Genomic DNA, 25,312 nt, shown 5'->3' on the forward strand with positions numbered 1-25,312 from the left:
GTGTCTCAGAATTCTGCCTGCACCATGCACACCCTGGCACTGACGGTGCTTGCACTCTGTGCTGCGGCCTGAGCATTCCCTGCACATGTACTCTTCCAAAGCTTTGTAAATGCACACAAATATTGCTTGTGCCAATGTACACGTGTCAGCCTTGTGATCCATTGGGCACCTCAGGTAGGTGTCTCAAGCTGCACTATGGCTCACAGTCAGGTGTGCATTAATGTAGGCAGATGGTTACCAGTTTATGCACATAGCAGTATAATAGTTGTGCACGTGTGTTTACACTATAGAACACTTAGATGTTATGATGTCATTCTTTGCAAATGACAGAATTTGTATGCACATCCGTCTATTTATGTGATAGGCTAAGGGATGAAATGTGTATCACTATGCCATGTGGACATAACAATCACGCTTATTGGTCCAGGCACCAGGACACAATGACTGAATGTGTATTGGTCTGGAAGGGCAAATAGTGAGACAGATTGGTCTGACAGACCTTATGAGCTGTTAAAAACCTGTGTGTTCCGTGTGTTACATTGTCTAACCTTTGCATAGCATGCTGACCCTGCACCGCTCCCGCTCCATAGGTGTGGTGATATCAAAACTTGATGTGCATTACTCTGTGTACTGGTCCACATTTATTTTAAGTGTATCGGTTTACTTCTTCAGTTATTAAGCAGTGTTTGAAAGCACTGTGTGACTCATTTAGGATACTTCAGAGCACTTGACAGTGGGGTGGATGAATGCAACAGTATAGTTTGGTGGAAAACTTAAAGTCAGATGTGGTGTCCGGGTAGTGGGGATGACTGAACATGGCTGAAAGTAAGATAATTTTGATAGGTATGAATGTGCGCAATGAAGCACAGCCATGTAACATTCTGTGCAGAGGGTCACACTGCGACATCTCTCTGCCACTGCTTCTCTAGAGAGAGTCAGGCACTGTTTAAGTGACTGAGTGAATGTTGTTCAGCACAAGACACTACTGGGATACCTATTAGTGTGGAGAAGCCGTTAAAAGCTTTAATAATAGGCGAAGGTGAAAGGCGAATGTCTGATGCTTCACCAATTTTCCTCGGCAGAACGGTAAAACAACATGAAATATATATATTTTTTAATTCATGAAAATAAACACTGTTTTCACTGAGAATATGATAAAACTTGGCCTGAATGCAAATGTATGTCACTTATTTGTTCAGACTCTGCCAGCTCACTTGTCAGCGTATAAAATGATAAAGGTGATGCTGCCAGTGGTAGTGGTGGTGGGGGAGGGTAGGTAAAATGCTCTCAGTTTGGGTTACGTGTGCACAGTGTCTGTAAATACAAGGAGCTGCAGTGTTTGGTCACAATTCGGACTTGGGTAAAGAGAACAGATTCCGCTGTTTAACCAGGCCCCGAGTATAAACTCAGAACTTCTCTTGCTGATAGCGCCATGACCAGACTTACTCAGTAAGATCTCCGGAGCCAAGACACTGTTTGTGACTCTGATGAGACCAAGGCGGTGGAGCGCTCATTAGCCCTCCCCTAAGGGTGGTTAAGGAAACACACAGCAGGGCTCCAAGCAGTGCTTGGGACGAAGATCGCCCTTATTCCGTGTGAGGACCATAACTCTCGGAAATGCGCGAGTTATGGATGAATGCAGTGGAGCGCTAATTAGCAGTCCCCTCCGGGGAGCAAACAGAAGGCTGTTACCTGCACCTGACTCCCCGCTGGTTCTGTGTGCATGTTTGTAACGCAACTGGTGCTCATGTGAAGGGGGTTGAGTTTGCGCTGCCTAAAGCTGCAAAAAATAAAAAAAAGCTAAAATAAAGAACGACCAGTGGGAGGGGGTGGTAAATAAACAGAAGGGAGTGTGGGAAAAACAGCAGTGGGAGGTGACAGCGCAAACAATAGGCAGTGTGAAAGATAAAGCAGCACATGGATGTCGGAAAAGGATGGCCATGAAATTAAAAAAATGTAAAAGTACCTCAGACGCGTGCGGCTAGCGGAAGGAAACTGACTGCCAGCCACTCATCGCCAACCGGAAAGAGTACTTTGTCCAAGCTCCAGGGACCAGCCGAAGCCGACTGAAAGAAGAGAGGAAGTGCAGCCTGATGACGTCAGAAGCTGCTGCTGACCAATAATAAACAAGAAAAGGAGAGTGATTGATGAAAATAACCAATGGTAAGTAACGGGAAGGCTGTGGGTGGGCTGAAAGGTCCTTTTAAGATTGCAGGCGAAACCTAAAAAAGGAGGGGAGAGGCAGAGGGCAGTCTAGTAGGAAAGGACAGCTCTCCCACTAGACGTCAGGAATGAGGCGCAGGCAGAAGCCTGCGGGTGGAGGAGAGCCTCGAACTCCTGACAGGGGTCAGGAGTTCAGAGGAGCGAGGGCTCTACTTACCAGGTGGAGCCACGGGAGGCAGAACAGTGCACTAACCAGGTCAGATCAGATTAGTTTGTGGAAGCAGTGTGAGTGCATCAATCAGAACAAAGTATGGATGATGAGTAGCCTACATTTAATTTAGAAAAGCTCCAACCTTTCCATCACATTAACATTAAAATTCAAGTTTTAGTAAATTAAATAAAACATTTCATCACTGATGTATTTGTTTGATAAATATTTGTTTCTGTATTATTTGTGCACTGTTCAAATCAGCAAAAATTCTTAGACTGGAGTCCCTGGCTTCCAGTTATGACTCATTGGAGGTCTTCAGATTCTAATAATGATCCAGTGGGGGTCCACAGAAGTCAAAATATTAACAGCCACTGCCTTAGGCAAATGCACCATGGTAATGCTTCAATATAGGCAGTAAAGGAGAGCTGGAGGGATTATTTCTAGACAACGGGGGTCACTTAACTCCTCTGCTTCATTATGCTGCAATGACCTTCAGTTATTGAGTACTTCTCACGACCACCAGTGGGATACAACATAAAAGATACACAGACTCCTTAATATTGTCTAAAACTAAACTGGAGGATATTGTGTGTGTGTGTGGGTGTGGGTGGTGGTGGGGGGGGTGGGGGAGGGGGGGACTAAAATGGACCAGTGAGATAATATATGTAAACAAATCAAAAAGGAAGCTCTTAATTGCAGTCTCCCGACTACACAGCACGCATCCCTGATCAGAACCTACATAACCACATTGTTAATAAATAAGATAAATCCGGCATATAGCCTAATGCCCCAGCAGTACCTGAGGCTCTGCGGGGTTCTTACATCTAGTTTACTACTTTCTAATTGTAGAGCTTATTGGGCAAAATTGAGAGACGATTTTGCAGACATGATAGGTAAACAGTTAATGTGCACTCCTTTCCAGGTGCTACTGTTCAAACTACCCATGTTACTGGTGATACAACCAGATTTCTGAATCTGTCCTTAGTGCTGGCTAAGCCACAGATGCCACTCAGATAGATGAACAGGATGCTAGTCATGAAGCTTGGGTTCTATATTGTGTAAAGAAGGAGAAGAGTGCTATTAGAAGCTGTCACAACCAGAACAACAGCCCAACGACACATTGAAGTACTACAGGGGATCTATGTCTATAACAGAGGAGGATGAAATTAAATAGCGTGGTAAAAGTTAGATAGAAAGAAAAGAGAATTGTACTGTAGTAGAACAATCACTGAAGTGATATGATGCCTGATGTTTGTATGATCAACAACTACAATGTATCTTTTATTGGCATTTCTGAACAAATAACAATAACATGTCTAAGGTCTAACTGTGTAATGTAACCTTAAATTCAATAGAGTAAAAAAAAAAAAACATCTAGCTCACTGATGCACAGTCATCATTTCAGCAAATGAAACACATCTCATTGGGCAAATGCTGAACAAGGTGCAGGTTCAAATTTACACTTTTCCGGAACCAACGAGTACAAATTTGGGGAAAGAGGACGTTGTCTTTGTGGTACTAAAAGTTCACAAAACGTGTACCAAGAAACACATAATTAAGGGGAAATGTTTTCTACATATCAAACAGGACTAATAATGGGATGAAGTATGCCAAGATCCTAAAGAGACAGCATACTAAACAAATTTAGGAAGGGGTGCATCAGTGTGGGGCTACACAAGACTCATTGCAACAAGACCCAACTATTCTTAGGTCTAAAGAGGTCGCAAGGTTAAAAAAGTGATTAAACATGATTCAAGCACATTAAAAATGTTTTGGGAAAACACTAAACAGTTTATGATTCCAAAAACCAAACCACAGATGAGAAAACATGAACTACAATTTCTATACATTTGTGCTCATTGTGGTCTGTACAAATTTAGATTTGTTCGAATTATTCTGTGCCTGCCCTGCCATGTGTTTGGATCTCCATCACTTAACATGTGATCAAATGGGTGTTTATATTTTTAACCCCGAAAGATTCCTCACAATCTTATTTGCTTTTGTCTCAGAGGATTTCTCTATATATAGCGTTTACATAAACTGATGTGTTCCTGCAGATACTGTACGTGCTAACGGTTTGTGGGTCCGTTGGTATTAAACTGCAAGCACAGATCTGATTAAAAGTATCAAGTGGATGTGTTGAGATTGTTGCATCGGTTGGTGTATGCTCGGGGGACGGAGGCTATCTGGGGGGAAAGAGAGAAGGCAAGAGATGAAGGATTATTTTTAAACATAATATTAAATTCAAAGAACCACATAAGCGGAATGATGCGAGATTACATCCAGTAGGGAAGCAAAGTGGTAAATATTTTTACGCCTTAAATAATACTCCAACTTGTGATGAACTAATGACAAAAGTGCTTTAAAATTTAATTACATTTACGAGAAGTACAGAAATACCAACCGAATCAAAAAGTGAACTGGAAAATACCAAGGGAACCCACAAAATGGAGCATCTTCACAAGGAGCACGAATAGATTCAGTGATTTCTGGAAGATGAGGAGTGATGTGAGACATCAAAGTGTAATCGAACCCGTTAATCCAGATGCCAGAATCCTTTTTTAAGACATTTCCATCCAAACCGTAGAATGTTCTGGTTGTATGCTTTAAAAAAAAATAAGGACAAAAAAACAGTTAGCAAAGCTATCACAATACAAGGAAGGCTATTAATTTTCTGATCATTTTATTGGCTTAATTGATGAGGGGTGGAGGACTGTACTATTATTTCAGTTACTGTCCTTCCATCATACCAAATACTTTGAACACCCACCTTCCACTAAAGAAAACTTACCAGTATCAAGTGCTTCTCCAACAAGCATATCTTGAGTAGGTTATATAAAGTTTCAAATACCAAGTTGTCAGTGAAGAGGACAGGTCTTCTTTTTCTAATTCTTGGAGCAAATACTGTCTACAAAGGACCGACATAGCTCATGCCAGAAACTGAAATTCTCAGTCCATAGTGGACTTTTTCCTGTTTTGTATAACAGTGTCCCTTCTCTTTCTAAGAAGCTGACTGGGTGGGTTTCATACATTCGTCATCACCATTTGATCGGTGCAACTGTGTAAGTCTCATGCTGTACAAAAGGAATACCGGTAACCACATAAATGGAATAGATTACATGGCAGTGGTCAACCGGAAATGGTGGAGTGCTTAAGACAAAAGTATGATTAAAACATTTTCAGCTCAATGTCAAAAGTGGGAAAACTGTCATGAATCAGCATATGTATAGTGAGTGGTATTTACAGAAACACACAGATAGCTCCGAATCTCATTGTTTAACCACTCTGACCCTCTCCCTGAACCAACAATCCCCTTGCACAGAAAGGCACCATAACTATCACAGCCTGGATTTTAATCCAGACCAACCACCCTGCTTCCATTACTTTAAGGCCTCACAGGACAACTCCAGGCGCTGACTAAATTGGACTGGGTACATCTCTTCACGAGGGGATGTGAGTAATCCCCAATGCAATTAACTCTTAACTGTTCATGGAGCTCCTGCTAGATGGCTGACCTACTACATGCAGCAGACAATGCACTGTCCGCAGAACTGACAGTGTGCATGAGTATACAAAAGGATGCCACAAGTGAGCATGCAAAGCTCTTGGTCAGTGCATGGCCTGCACAGATGCATTGTGGATTTTTACTCGTCTTTTGCTTAGCCGAGTGGGTGCAGAAGTATTTATGCAGGGCTCGAGCCTTGAAGATCTCTAGACTTTTACAACCTATCTGAAGAAATACCCCACCTCACTATTAATGGTGACCATGACGCTCAAAGAATCTCCTCCTTTTGTGCTTCTGTTTCTTTGGATAAAAGATACTACTTTTAAGCATTTTTAAGGTAAGGTAAGGGGCAGATGGGGGAGTAAGAAATGCCATTAAAGCTCTTTCTTATCTTAATCTTTGGTACGTTCAGCACCAGATCTGTTTTTTCCCTCAGGTTCTCCTCCACTCAAAAATACTATTTAACAATACTCACATGTAGAACATGTGGGAGCCAATGATTTCAGCAGGTGCGGAAATACTTTTATAGTCCCTGGGTATAAACAATATACTATGAGCCTTTCCTTTTGATTGGTAGTTATTCAGAGAATATAGCTGCATATGCACAAACCACTCCCAGATCACTGCAAGAATCCTAATGTACACCCTAGGGACTGGATGTTTTACTTTAGTAAAGTAAAAGAAAGAAGGAACAATTAAGAAAAATGGAATTTACTACTTCCTCAGTTTTCTTCTGTTGTTGATAAGGTGTCTTCTGCTCATAAACCACCTAGATTATCCTAGAACACATGGAACCAGTAATTCTCCTAAATATTTGATAGTAATAAGGAGTGCAATTCCACATCTCTAGCCACAATACCTTGTTGTCTAGAATTTAAAGATAATGGACCATCAAAAATTGGTCTATGTTTCTGCTGGGATCATGAAATGTGTTCCTAATTTTCCATAGACTATATTAGTCTTGCATCATCAATAGATTGTAGTAAACCATTTCAACATATCTTACATTATTACTGTTCAAACATTTATAAAATTTGAGCAAAACCAGATCTATATATCTATAGTATAAAGCCAGTGATTCAAACAGTGAGGTACTGAGTGTTCTTAGTGAGGTGCTGAGTGTTCTTAGCGAAGGCAGACCTACAAATGAAAGACTAATGTGGGTATACAGTAGAGCAAGTAACCAGAGGACAATTTGTATGTGAAGGTCTATCAGTGAAACAGGTACTTCTAAAAGCCAATATTATGTCCATCATCTGTCCGTCTGTGTCACCATATGCTTTCTTTACTTCTTTTGTAATATCCCCCATACCACTAATCAACACATTATTCCACACTCCCCTGGGGTCTGCTGCTGTGGCTCCTGTGGGCTGGCAGCAGGCAGTGCATTAGTTGGGACACCTTTGTACTCCCTTATGACAAGATGGGTTTAGTGCCCCTGATCCACAAATTTACTATCTAGTGGTGCAGGGCCAGTTTGCCTCACACTGGTTCCACTGAGATGCAAGACTGCCCTACTAAATTTCAATTTTCAGAAAGGAATCAGTCAGATGACACGCCAATGTCATCTATTTTACCGTACAGCATCAAACTTAATGCCACTGATATCTACCATGTGCTGGGCTTGGAAGAAACTTAATCGGCTTCTTGGGACTTCTCCCATATATTCTCCTCTTCTTCCATTGTCCATCGATCTGTGGATCCCACCTACCCATGAGCAAGTGGTACAGCTCACACTCAGTCAATTCAGATTGCACATTTTGCGAGATTTATTTCCCAATGGACATGCCCTATCACATGCTGAAGACGCTAGATTCACTCAGGCCACGTTGCTGGACCTTTTTATCTTGAGCCGCCTCCACCCTGCACTTTGTGCTTGCATCCCTTCATATCCTGTAGCTCCTGCTGACTTTTCATAATTAACTCTATTAATATCGAACTCCAAAGGGGATGGATTGATATCCAAACTATATAAAGCCTGCATGTTATTAAAAACCTCCACGTGACGCGAAGATGATAGAGCAGTGAGAGGCATTCTTGGGCCATGCCCTGTTAAGGCAAGATATGGCACTACTGCTTCTCAAAGATTAAACTAGTTTCTCCCAATTACCGAGCTGCTCCAATTCATAATCCTACACAGGGTGTATGGCACATCCTGTACACTCGCCAAAATAGATCCCACTAGATCTTCACATTGTGCGGAATGTAACACACCCAATGCAGAGTTTGCACATCTTACCTGGACATGTCCGCACATCGGGAAATACTGGACTGATATATCTGAACACCCCTCCTTAAATTAATGGCAAATATGGACCTTTGTCCAGATCCCCTCATGGCCCTCCTTGGCCCTGTGGCAGATGTCTCCAAGTCAATCACAGGTTATACAGGGCTCAAACTATTACTGGCTAAGAGAGAGATAGTGATACACTGGGGCTGTAGAGTTTGTCCAACAGTTAAAGCCTGGATTAATAGTTTGATTTACTGTGACACCACAAGTGAAATCTTGCCACACTACAACCGCCTACATCACAGCCTAAAGATATCTGGCAACCTCTCAGGGACTACCTTTAGACCACTGGTACTGATCATTATGTCTAGATTTGATTAATAGCATATGTTCTGGTGCCCATATAGCTTTTGAATGCATGCCCCGATGGTTACTGCCTCTTTGCTGTGTACCCACGTTGCCACCGAATGTTATGCTTTGTCTTTTGTCCTGCTGGTACTCTAAATGCCTGCCGTTCTCTGTAGGCACTTACTGATAATTACTTGCAGATATACACATCATGGGTGTTCTGTTCTTACTGTTTTCTAAAAATCATAAATAAAAGGATGGCTTGAAATGTTGAATGGCTGAATTTCAAGCTGGCATAGAAAAATCCCTGACAGAGGGGCTGAGCACTCAGAGAAGAACTAACGCAAAACTGATTAAATGAAAATCAATCTAAACTTATTCAAAAAAAGGTCTGAGACAGCAGAAAGCAAACAGGACTCAAAATACATGATAAAACAGCTTAAGTTAACTGTCAGCATTCTAGAGACACAACCCTAACCTTAAAGGAGAAGTGCGAAGATCTTGAGAATAAATCTAAAAGGGAGAACATCCACATCACTAACCTCATGGAAGAAGCAGATGGCGACAATATTTGTGGAATACTGACCTGATGACTAATACTTTGCTAAGATGATTACAAGTTTTTAATGTTTCATGGAAACATTCCTACTCACAACTTAGCGTTGGCCCAGCTTAACACGGCATATACATCATGAGCAGACATGCAAGTACTGTTGGAGATGCAGCATTTTTCAAACGTGTCCTCCATCATTCAGTTTACCAACCTCACATTTTAAAGAACTCAACGCCCCAAATGAGGCATACAATACTGCAATGTATTATTCAATAGCACACAGGCATTGCATACCTGTAGAAGTCATACCTTAGACAGAGACTAATTCACAAGAGACACAAAACGTAACACACCAATACTGGGCCTCAGTCACAATGATTCATGCTGGGGTTGCCATTCTGCTCCAACATAACAAAGGGGGAAAATAACTAAAGTTATCAAGGACCATGAAGAGCAGTTCATTATAGTCTGGATAACACTCATAAATATATGCCCTCTAATGTGTCACAGGATAAGGTCTTGGCCACCATAGTGGAAATGCTAATGGAGAAGATGACTGGAGAAGAGATAATAGGTGAAGGCCTCAACTTAGTGTGGGATCTGCAGCTGGCTAGATCAGGGAGTTTGGATGGAGGAGCAGTATTGCATCCTGAGGAAAAGAAAAATTGAGGCAGGGAAACAGATTGACTTATGGAGGGATCCAAACCGAGACAGCATAGACTACTCTTTTTACCCATATATGCTTGGGTCCTACCTCCCGACAGACTACATATGTTACTCAAGAACTCCTACATTCACTATGTAAAAATATCAGAACTCTATGTATTATATCACACACACTGAGATAGAATGGAAAGTACCAGGAATCTGCAAGTGACAAAAGCTGGAGGATGGGCACCACACTATTTAGAACCCAATGAACATGGTGGAAATAGAAGCCAACTACCCGACCACACACAGGTAGTTCTACTGGAAGGCAGTAAGCGGAGGAACAACAATCTCAAGGGCAGTTAAAGTGCTAGGGGGAGTAAGATTGTAAGAATGTAAACTAAAAGATTAATTAAAACATTTGGAAGCTAAATATAAAAAGTATTCCAAAGTAAATACAGGGTACAAAATTTCAAGATTAAGAGTTTGACTTCACCTACCTAGAACTAATAGGGCAGAAACACCAATTTTATAATTTTGCTAAACGTTTTACTTGAAAGGAAATAAGGCACAGGCTCTCTTAACAAAAGGATTAAGGGCACCAGAGCCAAAAAACCTATAGAAAAAGTCAATAAACTAAGTGGGACATACGTAGTTTAAGAAAATGGCAAGTGAGAAATCTTCAAAAACGTCTAACAAAACCTTTACAGAGAAGGAGAACAAAGCACTGCAGTGGAGATTGAAGAATACATTCTGGTTAAGTTTAATATTCATTCACTTCAACTGAACTGACTAATCTGGACGCAGCCAAATAAAGCCCTAGGATGTGATGGAATACCAATTGACTTTTATAAAAAATATCCTCCCACAAATTAAAAAGCACCTGGTAAATATTTTCAACCATTCTGCATAAGACTGAAGTATCACCCTACTAAAGAAGAAGGTGGCAATCACATTGGCTCTGAATCCAGAGAAAGACACCCAACACACTTTACGTCATTTATGTCAATCCACATACTGAACTCAGCCGTTAAAAAATGTACTAAAACTCTCACTAATAAGTTGTTTTTTTCAAAGGTGATTCATCAAATTAGTTTTGTTAACCGGTTATACTATGTCACTTGTTTATTGTATTGCTAGTTCTTTGAGCCCATTAGAAGCACTGATGATAGTCTGGTAAATTCTGTCTATTTGGTGGTTATGGGCTCTTTCATAGATTTGAAGTTGTTTCACATTTACACTTTACAATGAACTTTGATTGACTATCAACTCATTCACTATGCTGGGTAAACATCAGATTTATCAACAAGATGTCTTTGGGCTCCTTCTTCAACACATTTTAATGTGGATTCTGTTCACATTATTGGGTAATTAGCCATAAATTGGGTATCGGGATGCTTCATCACCAGGGCTATAGCGCTCACTCTACTGATTAACTTGCCACGTTGACTAAAGTTTTCAAGTATTTCAAAATCTATCCATTTCCTTTCTCAGACTGATGGTTCTCCAATACCTGTTGCCCTGATGATGACCTCATCCAATTTTAATTCTAAAGGTCGAAATGTTGACATTCATTAGCAGACACTCACTGTACTAATGACAATAAATAATAAAATGTATGCTGAACAGTTTGTTCAATACTAATTAATATGTTATTGCACACAGTCTCTTCAGTGTATGTATTCCACCATGAGGTCACTTTTTCAGTGCACCATCCATACTCCCTGGAACCATTTTTCTCTTGTTGATGGTAATTATGCTTTCAATGTAAGCAATTTTTGATCAACAAATGTATACTAAAAGGATTTTTTCAGGCCTTATTCATTTATTGTTGCCGTACAGCAAAGTGTCACCTCTTGTTATTGCAAATCGGCCCATTTGGAACAATTGTTTCTTTCAGAATATTATACCCACATCCCTGTTGGGTTGCCCTTTTCCTCTTATTTTTCTAAGGTGGAAGCATCCATGGCTATTGTAGAGAAGCGGGCTGAAGACACATGTAGCCTGTGGGTGGAGTCATGTCAGACGGTGGTCGCAGCTGACCAGAGTAAGAAGGGCAACGTATCAATCTCACTTCAAGTGGGGGAACAACTTCTCTGGAGAAGAAAAGACTGTTGGATCAAGGTTGATAAAACAGAGAAACGTATTTCCTTGCACTTCATTTCTTCACCCTGCTCTCTTGCCTCTTTTAGCTGCTGTGATTTAATACTTACAAGTGCATTAATGTAATCTATCTACTAAAATTGGTAGTCTCTACTTACTGTGGTTAGCTTGGTGAACAAAAGAGTACACAACATCTTAACTGCTGATGTTTATACTGAGCTTATTTACTATTATATGTAACAAACAATGCAACCTAAAAATGAACCACAATAAATTGGTATAGCAGCCTCAGAAGTGTTTTATTACAGCAGACTTCCTTACATACATGCATGCTAACTGTATCACTTTCACTCCTCTTAGCTAGAAGTAGTAAGTTGACTATCTTATTTTAGTCCCCCACCCGCACAACAGTAAACCTCAATAAGCACATTCTACTGTCAAAGCAGTAAGAGACTACAGTTAAACAGTGCACCACATTCAGTCAAAAAAAAGGCCTAACCCAAGGTTTCCAACTCTGATACCAGAGTCAGGTGAAACCGGGTTAAAGACTGATATATTGATACATCATTTGGACATATGGAATGGTTGCTTTGCACCATCAGTATGTGAAAATCACTTATTCTACAGAGTTCAAGATTTATGCTGCTGTCAATATGGAAGGCCATCATTAACCATCTCACACTATTTGCAGAGAACTTTCTTATGATGGTAATTATATGTGTCCTTACTTACCAATAGTTCTATGTGTTATCTAAGCTCCATCCTTGGCCATTCGCTTGGCATCAGCGACCAGCAGAGCAGAGGACAATAAAAATATACCATTCCAACAACACATGTGCTAAGACAAAGTGTCAATAATGATCAGGTATTGGTTTTGTATTGTTAGAACATGGATATTAAACATTTGTTTTTGATTGTTATTTTATAATGTAGGTTTTGCTGCAAAATATATTTGCACTGCATGGATGTTTTAGGGACACAGTTCACACTCCTTTAAAGAACTAAAAAAAAACAGATATATTTGATTAGGTTGAAAAAACGGACAGGGCTTTGGAAAAGGCCATGTGTAATTTCCATGAATGAATGAATGAATGAAATTTGTTTAGCCCAGCACTACAATATTAATTACCATAAGGCATCAAAAGGTGAAAAGAACAGCCCCACATTAAGAGAGTTCAGAGAATGAGGCTTTCAGCCTTATGAATGGAGTTACACGTTAGGTAGCATAATCTCAAACAATGTCACTACAGACATCTTAAAATCTGATCAAGCACATTTCCAATAGTTAAATGAGTAACTGCCTGTGAAACTGCATCCTATGGAAAGAGTGCTTGAACTGCTTTCACAGAACTGACCTTCAGAAATTGAATTTAAGTCACATTAACAGATCTGCCTCTCATGCTCTCTACCTTTCAAAGACCTCTATACAGTACAGATTTGTATAAAAGAAGCAACACATACTATTAAAATGCCTTTACACGAGTTCTCCATCCCAGGTTTCTCATCTGGAATTTCTGATAGCAAGAATTACCACCTAACCTAGACAGGGCATTACTGTCTTGTTCAAAATAAGTAACCTTAGACTCCAGAAGGACCTAAATCTTGCTCACCTCAAAGTCACCTGTGGCACATCTAGAAATTTAACTTTGGGCTACGGTTCAAGGTTTAGGTGTATCTAAATTATTATCATCACACAAAGGTTTGGTGACCTTCAGCATTATTCAAATGTATATTCTATAAGAAGAGATTTACCAGTCTGTCAGATGATGGCAACATTTATGTCAAGTACTAATATACCCATCTAATGTTCTATTTTTCTCTAAAATAAAAATGGTACTTATTTGATTTTCCCACAGACAGCTTCCATTCAGTGTTCTCAAGGTATGAATCTGTGCAGCGTTAACAAGAAGGCAGAAATAATGGAACTGGTGTGTGACTTGTCTGTGCCAGCACTTTTTTACATTAGCTCTGTCTTTTAGAGCAAGAAAGAATCATTTTGTGACAACAGAAGGGAAAATGTTGCCACAATTATGCTGTGTGTTGTATGAGGTCCAACATACCAAAGTGGATGCTCAGATTATTTGCAAATGTATTTTCATCACACATGAATACATGAACACCCCAAGCAGTGCGCTGCACAATTAGCCATCAATATAGCGGTTCTCTTCAAACAGGAACTCAAAGCAGGAACAAAATACTCAAGAAAAGGCACCAGTCCAGTACTGAGGTGTAAACATCCACACAGGTCAAAATCTGTTTTTCCAGTTTTGTGAGCAAAATTACATATCAGCAATAAATTAATGATTACCCTTAGTGCACTAGAATGCAATTGTTTCCAGGCAGTACAGCAGTAATAGCCTGCAACAGAAAAAAAGCTAAAAGGAAGTGCAGGAGAGATAAGGGTCATGAAGAACTCAGAAAGATATCTAATCTAGAAATATTTTATTTTCTCAGAACGTATGTGTTCAGGTATTTCAATTTCCTCTTATGGAACAGTAACACAACAACATTCATTTATTTACCTGTGAGGACAAAAGTAAAGACCCTTTCTTAGCCAACTATGGTGTAATTTATATGCCTATGCCTCATTCATTTGTGGCTAAGAATAAACACATTCTTGTGATCTCTAGTAAGGGACACAAGTCGGCAATGTTTCTATGGGTTTATAGAACACATCCATGTTAAACCCTGTCCCTGAAGCCCATTTAGTTTGCCAAAGAAATATGAATGCTCTTTAACTTTTATAGTAATTACAACTAGGATGGTGGTTCTCCTCCACCCAGCCACCTTCAACACAGGCTCTGATCCTCACATTCAAACGCTGCTGAGCAACCAAGACCTTGATGTGTCTATTTTTAGCATAAGCGTCAAACTATTTCACTAGGCTTCACACTGGAATCTTTTGTGCTACCCAACGTCAAAGTAGCAAAATCAGCAGATAAGTCTGATGTCATCTGCACCTTCCCTAGGAAACCAGCTTGGCTCTAGGAAGTCACTATACAAATCTGTCAAAAATGTAATTAATTTAGCCATTGGTCAATACTAGAAGATGCCACTTAAACTCATTGTTGACACACTGGATGGTCATTGTCCCTTGGACCAATGCTACAATCCAAGTCACAGACACGAATCTTGTGAGCAGCACCATACCACAAAACAAGGTAAGGGACTATGAAAGAGGAAGCAAATCATCCGAAATCAAAATATAAAAACAGCTGATGATGATTTTGTGGCAATAAGAGTCAATTTTTTAAACTACATAAAGAGGCAACTGCAAAATGACTTTTCATTCTATGCAAATTATTTCTGATGAAGAAGCAACATGAAGTTAGAGGAATGGGACACCCATCAAATGTCTGGCATTTAAACTGGTTGAAAGCTAAGTTAATAAGACACACAGTGCTGGCCTACTCCCAAGGAGCTAAAAGCACTGAAAAGAGGTCTCTGCTAGTGGGTAGGAGATTTCTGATGAAACACTGAAACATGGGTCCAGACAGGATCTTCAGGCAGTGATGCAATTGCTTTGACTCTTGCTGTGCTCGGTGGATTTGAGCTGTATAGAGGACAATTACAAACAAATAGGAGCAAACTCTGTACGTACATAATTTTCCCTGGGACGGATAATGGTCAGTAGGTGTTACATTTGAATGCCATCCAAGAAACATTAGCAGAGTCATTTAGCTACCTCAGACGCTTCTGTACAACACACTGATTCCTTTAAGCTATTGACCTGCCAGATTTTCTACACAGCTTATTGACATTTATAAGACAGCTGTGGGCAGAGCTTGTGGAAGACCTGGAAAAAGGGCTAAAAGACCCGAGACCAACCCTATGGCCCAAGAATGCAGCCTATGGAAACATACGGAAAAGGGTGTGCAATGGTAGTAGAAACAAGGTATATCATGTGAAATCATATAGCACAGTGTACAATGATTCTTTTCAGTATGTCAAATGTAAAAACTACACTAACCTCCCCTTGATTTCTTAGGGGCAGGCCTCGAAAAATAATAAAAAGGTTACTTGACCTGCAGGTCGGGTAGCTTGAACAATCTACTTGACCTAACTGTAATGTACTTGACCTGGAAACGTGTCTCAAGTTGTGTGATCCTATGCAAATATTGTATTTTACAGTCACCTTTTTCTTCATTCTCACGAGTGCACCTTCAAATATGCAAGTTCAGCATTCCTGCTGTAAAAAAGTACTCTTTTGTTTCATTACATTGCATGTTCCAGCCAGGCAATCAGGGCAATGCTTTTCCCCCCGAATCAGTTAAATGTTTGCTCCATGTATAAATAAATCTAGCTCACATATAGGGTGCACACGATCCATGCATGACTTGCCCCTTAGTTTACTAATAGCTTTGCCATCATGGCAGGAGTGTTTCTCAGTGTATGTTTAAACACTCACTTTTAATAAGTATATGACTAAAGCATGATGTGGTAGCACACTGTCGTTTAGACAGTACATTTCCAAGAAATGTCCAAAACCCTTCCCACTAACTAGCAGCTTTACTAATAAAACTATATAGTGTATTAACAATAATCTGTGAAATTTTGGTTTCAGAAAAAATATTTATCATTAGCACATCACCACGTAAAGTGTTCTGACTTTTTTTTAATCCTATTAAAGTATTTGTTTTCACCACACAAGTACAAAAAAATAGTCTTTCACAGCTACTGAAATATATTTTGAAATGTTTGTTAAGTTGACTTAGTTATATAAATGTTGTGTGTTAGGAAAGACCTGATTCCCACAGCCTTTCATTTCATACATGTAAGACAGTTCATCTTACAAAATCCAGGAACTCTGCAGTCACAAAAAAGTATTTTCATTGCAAGAAGACAAACTGACCTTTGACCTCTGTCTCTGAACACAGAGCAAATGTGAAAAGAAAAGAATAAGATTTAAAGGCATCTTAATTGCTAATTCAGTTTTTGTCTGAACAGAACACCTTTGTCCACTCGCCAGAAGGGGCGAGTAGGTTCTAAATATAGTGATTGGTCAAGTAGATTTTTCTAACCCTTTTTAGGAGTGCATATGTTCCAAGACTTGCTAATAGTTCCACAGTTCCCAATTCCAGGCTAAACACTTGTTTACAAAAATATAACAAGATTAAATAAGTGGGAGTGGGGAAAGAGATACTGGATGAAAAAAAAAAAAAAAAAAAATCAGGAAAGACAGAACATTGGATGCGGGACCTTCTAAGGATGTTCCCATGGACCAAAGTCTTCCAGAGATCAAGAGTAAATGGTGTATGGTAAAAGAAGACATATTACATTTTGCAAGATACAAAGCTATGATAATCTATGTAGTCCGATCTGCTGTGTGGGATCTTCAAATTACCTGAATGCTTGAGTCGGACTATGTAGCTAGAAAATCCTTTAAAAAACTGGGATTTGTACAATTCTGTACAGAAAGGTGTAAATCCAATAAAAAAAAATAGTGGTACCTTAACGCCACTATTATTACTTCTTAATAACAATTGTACCTGTACTATCATTAGTTTGAACATGGCCTGGTACCTATTCCGATATAATGTATAAATATTCATATTCACTGAAAACAACGGTTACAGGGACGTTATAGTAAAGTTGAAGTTTTACCTGTACAAAACCGTAGAAATTCAGCAGTTACAGTTATACTTATTGTTATTCTTATGTTAAGTAACGATCACTGGTTGCCTTAAGTTACTTTCCACAGCACAGGTTATAGTTTCTTCAGATAAGTATAACTATAACTGCTGAATTACTATGGTTTTGTATGGGTAAAACACCAACTTAACTATAACGTCCTTGTAACTTTTGTTTTTTTCCAGTGAATTTCTACGATTTTAATATTATTAGCAACGTGCACTGCCTTCAGCCCTGCGCCCCCCATGGGTTGGCTGCAAGGCTTGACCTATGGCAAGGCCAACCCTCCTGAATGCACCGAAACCCAAAATGCACATGCTGGATGCAGTGGGTGTTTTTTTTTTTTTTTCACTTTTTCTCTGGATCTGTGGATCCACTGTGGATTTACACTGGAGGCCACACTAGGCCCAACGAAGGATCTGCTGGAAAACTAAATTGGGCAATCTTTTGCCCATTTGCCAATGAGGGGTCCCTAAGGGACCCCCTATGTGTCCTATGGGGTCCGGGTATGTGTATCCCGACTCCTTAAGTGTTTTTGCATTGTTTTTTTTCCCATCCCCCAGAAAATGTGACAAACAGAATGGCAGGCAAACACTTTTCTTTCATGTTCCAGCCAGGCAATCAGGGCAATGCTTTTCCCCCTGAATCTGTGTCCCTAAATATCTATATTTTTCAACCTTAAATAACTCTGAATCTACTGAACGTATTCACAGCAAATCACAAAAAGCACGATCTGTTGACCACGATCTAGCTTCTTGCCAGTTTGGGTGTAATTCCATTCAGCAGTTTTGGCTGTAGCCGTGTCTAAAGAATGCAAAAGATCCACTTAATGTAGTTACCTAGGCTGCGTACAGCCAACTCACATGAACTCACTTGCAGACACTGTGAGCGCCCGGGACACTCAAGAACTCCAATGCTTCATGTCTGCTGGTAAAACTGGTTTCTGGCCTGTCTACCCCAGGGGAACTTGTTGCTAGGTTAGTGCAGTGGCGCTGGAAAACTGTTGACTTTAAATTCAAAGTGGACTCTTGAGACTCAAACTGCTGGTGGGGCATACACTGGATATTACCAAAAGTCAATGGGCAACAACCAGTATCACTACTACGAGGAGCGAAAGGGACAAGGAATCACGCAGAACACTAGAACCCCGAATTCGAAGGGGATTGTGTGATTTTTATTAACTGTCGTACCTTTCTTTAATGCAGGTAAGAAGTAGAAATAAAATACTTCTCTATCATAAAACTGACTATTTGGCTGGACAAAGAGTTATTGCTGCTGCAGGGTTGCGTGTAGTGGGCTAACAGGCAGACTACGTTTATGGACTGCAAAGTCATACTGGGGGAAGATGACATCAGTTTGTCAAAAGCATCAATCTGTTTATGGTTAGGACTACGATGGTAGTCAATCATTTTCGAACCTCCGACTTTCGTTCTTGAAGAATGAAAACATATTTGGCAAATGCTTTTGCTCTGGCTCGTCTTGTGCCGGGCCAAGAATTTCAGCTCTAGCAGCACAATGCGACTGCCCCCCTCTCTCCCTCCTAATCATGGCCCAAGTTCTGAAAAACAACAAAATAAAAACGTATTCCTATTCTATTATTCTAAGCTGAAGTGTTCAACTGACCAGTATGCTTTAAACATTCTAGTTTTTTTATTTTTTATTTTAACTCTTTGATTCTGGGTGCCTGGTGAGAAAATATGGATCATCAGATGAGGGCCAGTGACACCTGGCTACTTGACTAGAAGAAAAGAATATGGTTTTGGCTACATAGACATCAAGATATACCTAGGGGCACTGTTGAATTAGAGCAAGGGGCCGCATTGTTGCCGGCCCAGTTAGTGAATCTCAATTAGAACATTGTTGTTAGTCTCAAAGGAGGAAACATTTTCTTCTAGTACCTCAGCTCCCCTCCGAACCCTGCACTGTAAATGTAGAGAGCCAAGCTCTGTTTCAGGGGTGGAGTGTGGGCATCATCAGTATAATGAGGGGGGAAGCAATCCATATCCCTCCCCATCATCATCAATATCCTGGGATGCCCCCTGTTCTGGCATAGGGTAAGAGCCAAAAAGAGAATGGAGCCTCTGCTCATAGTGGTGTTGGGTTATAAACAGGTAGCAACTGGTTGTGCAATTTATTTAATAGTGTGGCTTCGAATGAGCTAGGGCCATTGTCTGAATCTGACATCGGCATCAGGTGCAGTGAAAAACAGTGTGGAACTTGGGGCCAGCATGGAAGCCTGTACTGTCGTCGGTAAAGGCCTGGTAGCAGATTTCAAGACGGTAAATTGCATTGGGGAACCTACCGGCGGTAACTCAATTGGAGGCTCCTGCAGCTCAGTAGAGACCAAACATGTATCATAAAAAGTTGTAAGTACACAAAAGTGTTACAGCTTGATGTCGTTAAAGTCCTCAATCTGTTAACAGATTGATGATGGCTGATGAAATCCGAGGTGGCTGTTCTGTGGTCGGTGTCCTGGACGGCTGTGGCTTTGATCTTGGTACTAACCATGCCTTCTCCTTTGAACGAGAAAGGCAGGTGGGGTTGAGTTCCACTTCACTTTCTTTGGCTTGCATTTGGACTTTGATTTCCATTTACCCAAAGATGTTGAACATAAAGTGGAGCGGGCATGTGAACAATCCTGTGACCGGGACCACGATTTGAGCCAGGAATGGCATCTGTGTGATGTCCACAACTAATTCTTAGGTTTAGTGATGTACAGCTTCATCTCTGGGACTCTGATCACCCTCAAGTGCATTAGAGGGCAATGGTCACATGACAGAGTCGTGACCGGAGCCCAGGAACCAAAGACACCCTTTATGGTGGTCTGAAACTGTTTGCAGCAGTCTCGGCCTACTATTTTCAAAGTAAGATTCTCTAGTGCTATGTTGGAATTTCGGGGTGGTATGGGACCAGAGAACAATTGCACTACGTTACCTACCACCGTGCAGGAGCACGGATGAAAAATTGCCCAGATCTGGTGCGGGGGAAGAGGGACAGTTTATAGGTGAGGAATCTGCTGTTAAAAACATTCATCAAAAAAGATTTAGTTATTTTCATTGATTTTTACTTAAAAACCCAACTTCACCATTGAATTGAAGTTTTAATAACTATTAACACTAGTAGTTTAATTATTTTTTTAGATAATCCAATTCCTGAGATACAATATTGAACTGGTTACTAACCTTCAGTAAAGCCTTATCCGGTAGAGACTCCATTTAGCCGCAGATTCCTTACCTCAGAATTATCCCCAGATTCCTTACTTTAGAATTATCCCCAGGGATCAGACTGGATCTGTACATTTTTCATGATCAGTACTCCTGGGTGCCAGAAGGAGATGTTGTTCTGCTCAACGTGGTATTGTGCTCACTGGTTGTGACATGCATGGTGCCTTTACAGGCATCACCCTAGCGCGCTGATGTCAGTTTTGTTTTGCGACTTTCCACGACAGGAGCGTTAAGCCACGAGGAACTCGGACCAGTGGTCTGGAAATCTATGGCCCTGAAAGGGGAAAATCCTGTCCCTAGAAGTCTGATCGCAGAGCAGTGAGGTTAGATGGGCCGGTAAGGATTTTGAGGCTAGACAGTCTCCACCAGATAGGGTGTTACCAAAGGTAAGTAACTTGTTCATATGATGGAGACTTCTAGCCACAAATTCCTTACCTTAGAATAGATACCCAAGCAATACCTGCCCGGAAGTGGTTCTGCAGAACAAATTCACGCTAGAAGGTCCTGCAGGACTGAATGAGCTAAGTGTCTATTCCGATGGACCTGACTGTCTTACTGCATTGCTTGTTGAATGTGTCCAGAGAAGCCCACTTTGCCGCCTAGCAGATGTCCAGGACCGGAACTATGCATGCTAATGAGGGGATTGCAGTCTTAACTCTGGTGGAATGAGCATGCAAACCCTTAGAGGGTTGCTTCTTGGCCAGTGCACAGCAGATTTTAATGCAGAGCACAAGCCATCGGGAGAGGGTCCGTTTATGCACAGCCTTCCCCTTCTTTGCTCCGATATATACTACGAAAAGTTGATCATCCACCCAGAACTCTTTCATGCGGTCAAGGTAGAACCATAACAGTCTTTTTGGATCCAGTAACTGGAGTCCCTCCTCTTCATTAGAGGAATGCAACGGAGCATAAAAGGTAAGCAGGGTGATGGACTGGCCTATGTGAAGGGAGTGACAACTTTCAGCAGACAGGAAGCTCTAGTGTGAAGAACCACTTTGTCTTGAAAGATGGTTAGGTATGAGAGCTTGGATGACAAAGTCTGGAGCTCAATGACCCCCTGGGCAGCTGTAGCACCACTAGGAAGGCTGTCTTGACGGTAAGAAGAGGACAGTTATGTAGGGAAGCGTACATCAGAAATGTAAGTACCAGATTTAGGTGCCACTGAGGCCTGAAAAAGGGTGAAGGCGGAAATATATGATGGAGACTTTCCAAAAACCTATTTACAACAGAGGATTTGAAGAGGAATAGATGATCTGGCAACCGCAGTAAGGCTGAGATGGCAGAAAAATAGTCCTTTAAGGTGCCAAAAGCAGAGCTCTGCAGTGGAAGAGAAAGAATGAACAGAAGAATCTAAGAAAGGGGAGCAAAAAGAGGATCAAACTTGCTTTGCTGCACAGCATGCCACAAACTTGCACCAGCGGCTGGCATATACCATCTTGGTGAAGGGATGCGTAACTGCGAAGATAACATTGCAGACTTTGGGCAGATAGTTGAAAGTTGTGGCTGTTCAATCTCTACTCATGAAGTTGAAGCGTTGACGGGTTCATGTGGAGAACCCCCTCCTGCTGCAGTGACAAGCTCCTCCTGAAGGGGCAGCTTGACCGGAGGACTTATGGCCATGTTCAACATCTTGGGATACCAAACTCTCCGAGCACAGTGTGAAGCCAACAGGCTGACTTGGGCCTGGTTGTTTCGGATCTTCTTGAGAACTCTAGGCAGGGGTGGTATGGGCGTTAAGTCGTACAGGACGCCTGAGCTCCACTCGAGACGAAAAGCATTTCAGGGAGAGAGCCATCATGGAAACTCCAGCACGCAGGACTTCTGACATTGTACTCTCTTGGAGGTGGCGAACAGATCTAACCAAGGCTCTCCCCACTGCTGAAAGAGACCTTGCACCTCCTCCAGATGGAGATGCCATTCATGATCTGCTAGGCATCTTTGGGTGAATTTGACACATCTGTCACCTCTGTCAGTTCAGGTTGGAGAAAGAAGAGGGGTCTGCCGGTGACCCAATCAGTTTGTTAACCACCACTGCAGATATCCTGCAGTTCCCTCTGTGATCTGGACCATGTCAGAGAGATTCCTCTGATGCTGCGCCTACCGGAACTTCCCATTGCAGAGCCCACATAATCAGAGACATGTTAATGATTTTGGGGGCCCTGGGCCAAACATATTATGGGGGCTCTTATTCGTAACAGCTTTGAATTTATGACCTAGTTTCAGCTCTTTCATGTTCTCCTTGGCCAGTGCATACGCACACTTGTCCAAAATTCTAAAAGTGTTTACATCTAATATTCAGGGATAGTGGCATGTTTTCAATACTGTAACACAGCAGCAGTTCACAAATATTTCTGCAAATAATCTCTGTGACACCCTCTTATTTCTCATATATGAACTCCTGTTTTGATCGAAAAAATATTTTTTATGGATGTTGCATGAATCAAACACAACATTCTTTTCCAAAATGTCTGTAATAGACTAGCAAACATCAGCTACATTAAAAATAAATTAAAGGATAACGGCTTTTAAAACAATCTGTTTGGTATCTGTTTAAGAATTATTCAAGGTCATCAGGGCCAGACTCTGCAGAACAGGGCTGGCTTTATCAGGGGGTCCCCTGAAAGCCAGGGGCCCTGGGCCACAGTGCATTTTGCCCTTGCCTTAAAACAACGCTGCACATATGCCAGCGGGCATGCGTCACAAGCAGTATGCAGAAGGCCATGAGGCCTAGCAGCCTCAGTCAGTATCAGTGAATCCAGATTAGAGGCTGAAACACTGATATCATGGCCTGAATATCCTGGACTCTCTGTTCTGGAGGATAAGCCCGAAACTGCACCGTGTCTAGAACAGCTCCGGTGAAAGAGAGCGTCTCAGAGGGAGTCAAGTGTGAGTTTGGCACACTGATAGTGAACTAGGGTGACCAGGCAACCAGGATTTGCTGGGACAGTCCCTGTTTTTCACCAGCTGTCCTGGCAGATTTTGAGAAATTCAGCTCATGTCCCATTTTTTTTTTTTTTTTTAAAAGCGTCATCTCAAAGTGGTTAGCAGCTGTTATAAGAAAGCTAATTAATTATTAGGCATCATAATGGCTTTCGAAATTGCATTTTATTTATGTTCTTAGTGCCCTTTCTGGAATTCTATGCTGACTAGTGCGGTCATTCTTTGCACTCAGTTGGATTACAATTGTAGTCCTTATTCTATTTTTGTGACATGTCCCCGTTTTTGGCTCTACAATTCTGGTCAACAGTCATGTGTCGAGATGGTGGAAGAATGGTATGGCTGATCTACGCAGATGAGATGCAACCACTGCCATCACTTTGGTGAACACACGAGGGGCACTGTTAAGGCCAAAAGAGAACACAGTGAACTGAAAGTGCTTGTGGCCCACCGTGACCCATAGGTAACGTCAGTGGGTGGGTGGGTGGGCCAAGGACAGGAATGTGGAAATATATGTCCTGCAAGTCCAACGCCACCATCCAGGCTCCAGAGTCCAGGGCAGACAGGGCTTGAGAGAGCATAAGGATTTTGAATTTCCCCTTCTTCAGGAAGAAATTGAGAGGGCCCAGGTCTACGATAGGTTGAGGACATCCATCCTTTTTGGACACCAGAAAGTATCTGGAAAAATACTACTTCTGACCTCAGCACACTCTCTTTAGTTCCCTTGGCCAAGAGAGCCGTCACTTCATGGTGAATTAGAAGTGATGGTCCTCCGTCAGCCTGGTTCTCCATCTTGCCTAAATCCCCACAGTCTTACTGACCCCAGTTTCCCAAGTGTGCTGATACTTCTAATGTTAAAGATGAAGAGTATGTTGGAGCAACATTCCTCACCATGTGGTGAATTCTCTCATCTGTGAAGACGTTAAAGTGACAAATGCCAGTTTAGTAGGCCTTTTTCTGGCTGTGCCTATCTGTAGAACATCTGGAATAGGAAAAGCCAGCGGAATCAAGGTTATTACATGATTTAGGAGCTCCTGGATAAACGCCTAAACAAAAAGTGTCAACATACACTACTCTATTCAAGAATGCATCAAAACGTGAATTCATTGGGCATGATCATGATTTATACAAGACCCGAGCCTTAAGCACTCATAAAAACAGTCATAATAATAGGAGCCAGCTGAAGCAGGCTCCTTATTGTAAATTGTAAAGTTGGTAGGCGTCTCAACAAGATCCATGATTTCTAGGCTGATTGGTGGCTCACCAGTGCCAAGAAGTAATTCCACTAATATATATTTTCTTTACTTTGTCCTTCATCATAAACTAAAGCCAAATAGGTGAAAGAGACGGCTGCCTTACTGCAGGGTAAACTACATTTTCATCAATTCAGTAGATCACTCAATCTTTTAAGTTGAACAGTCTTAATACCCTTATCAATTCATACATACATAAAATAAAACATTAACTGCTGCCATTTGTTAACTAAATAAAAATCATTTTGTAAACGTAAGGCATTGAGATTCAGTTTATGAATAAACATATGTTGTCGCTTATTATCAGGCCCACCTGAATAATGTGATTCTATGACCGTAGCTTTATTCGCATAATTATGTATTTGCCACAGAAACGATCATCTGTTGCATAATCTGCACATTTAAACGAATGTGGCAATATCTGTTCACATGAAGTGGAAGGCAGTTCACAAAGGTTAACTGCTCATCTTTTTGTTGCTTAGTTCTGTATTTTGTTGTTAAACTGA

At 41.1% G+C, this 25,312-nt stretch overlaps 1 protein-coding gene across 1 annotated transcript in view; it reads right to left on the reverse strand.

The window, feature by feature from the left end:
• Positions 1–25,312, reverse strand: part of ERMP1 (endoplasmic reticulum metallopeptidase 1) — a 438,183-nt gene that overhangs the window by 75,088 nt on the left and 337,783 nt on the right. The window contains exon 12 of the mRNA XM_069240202.1: positions 4,779–4,978. Coding sequence (XP_069096303.1) covers positions 4,779–4,978 — 200 coding nt within the window. The remainder of the gene's footprint in view (positions 1–4,778; positions 4,979–25,312) is intronic.

Source organism: Pleurodeles waltl, chromosome 1_2 (assembly GCF_031143425.1).
Source record: "Pleurodeles waltl isolate 20211129_DDA chromosome 1_2, aPleWal1.hap1.20221129, whole genome shotgun sequence".
Classification (NCBI taxonomy): domain Eukaryota; kingdom Metazoa; phylum Chordata; class Amphibia; order Caudata; family Salamandridae; genus Pleurodeles; species Pleurodeles waltl.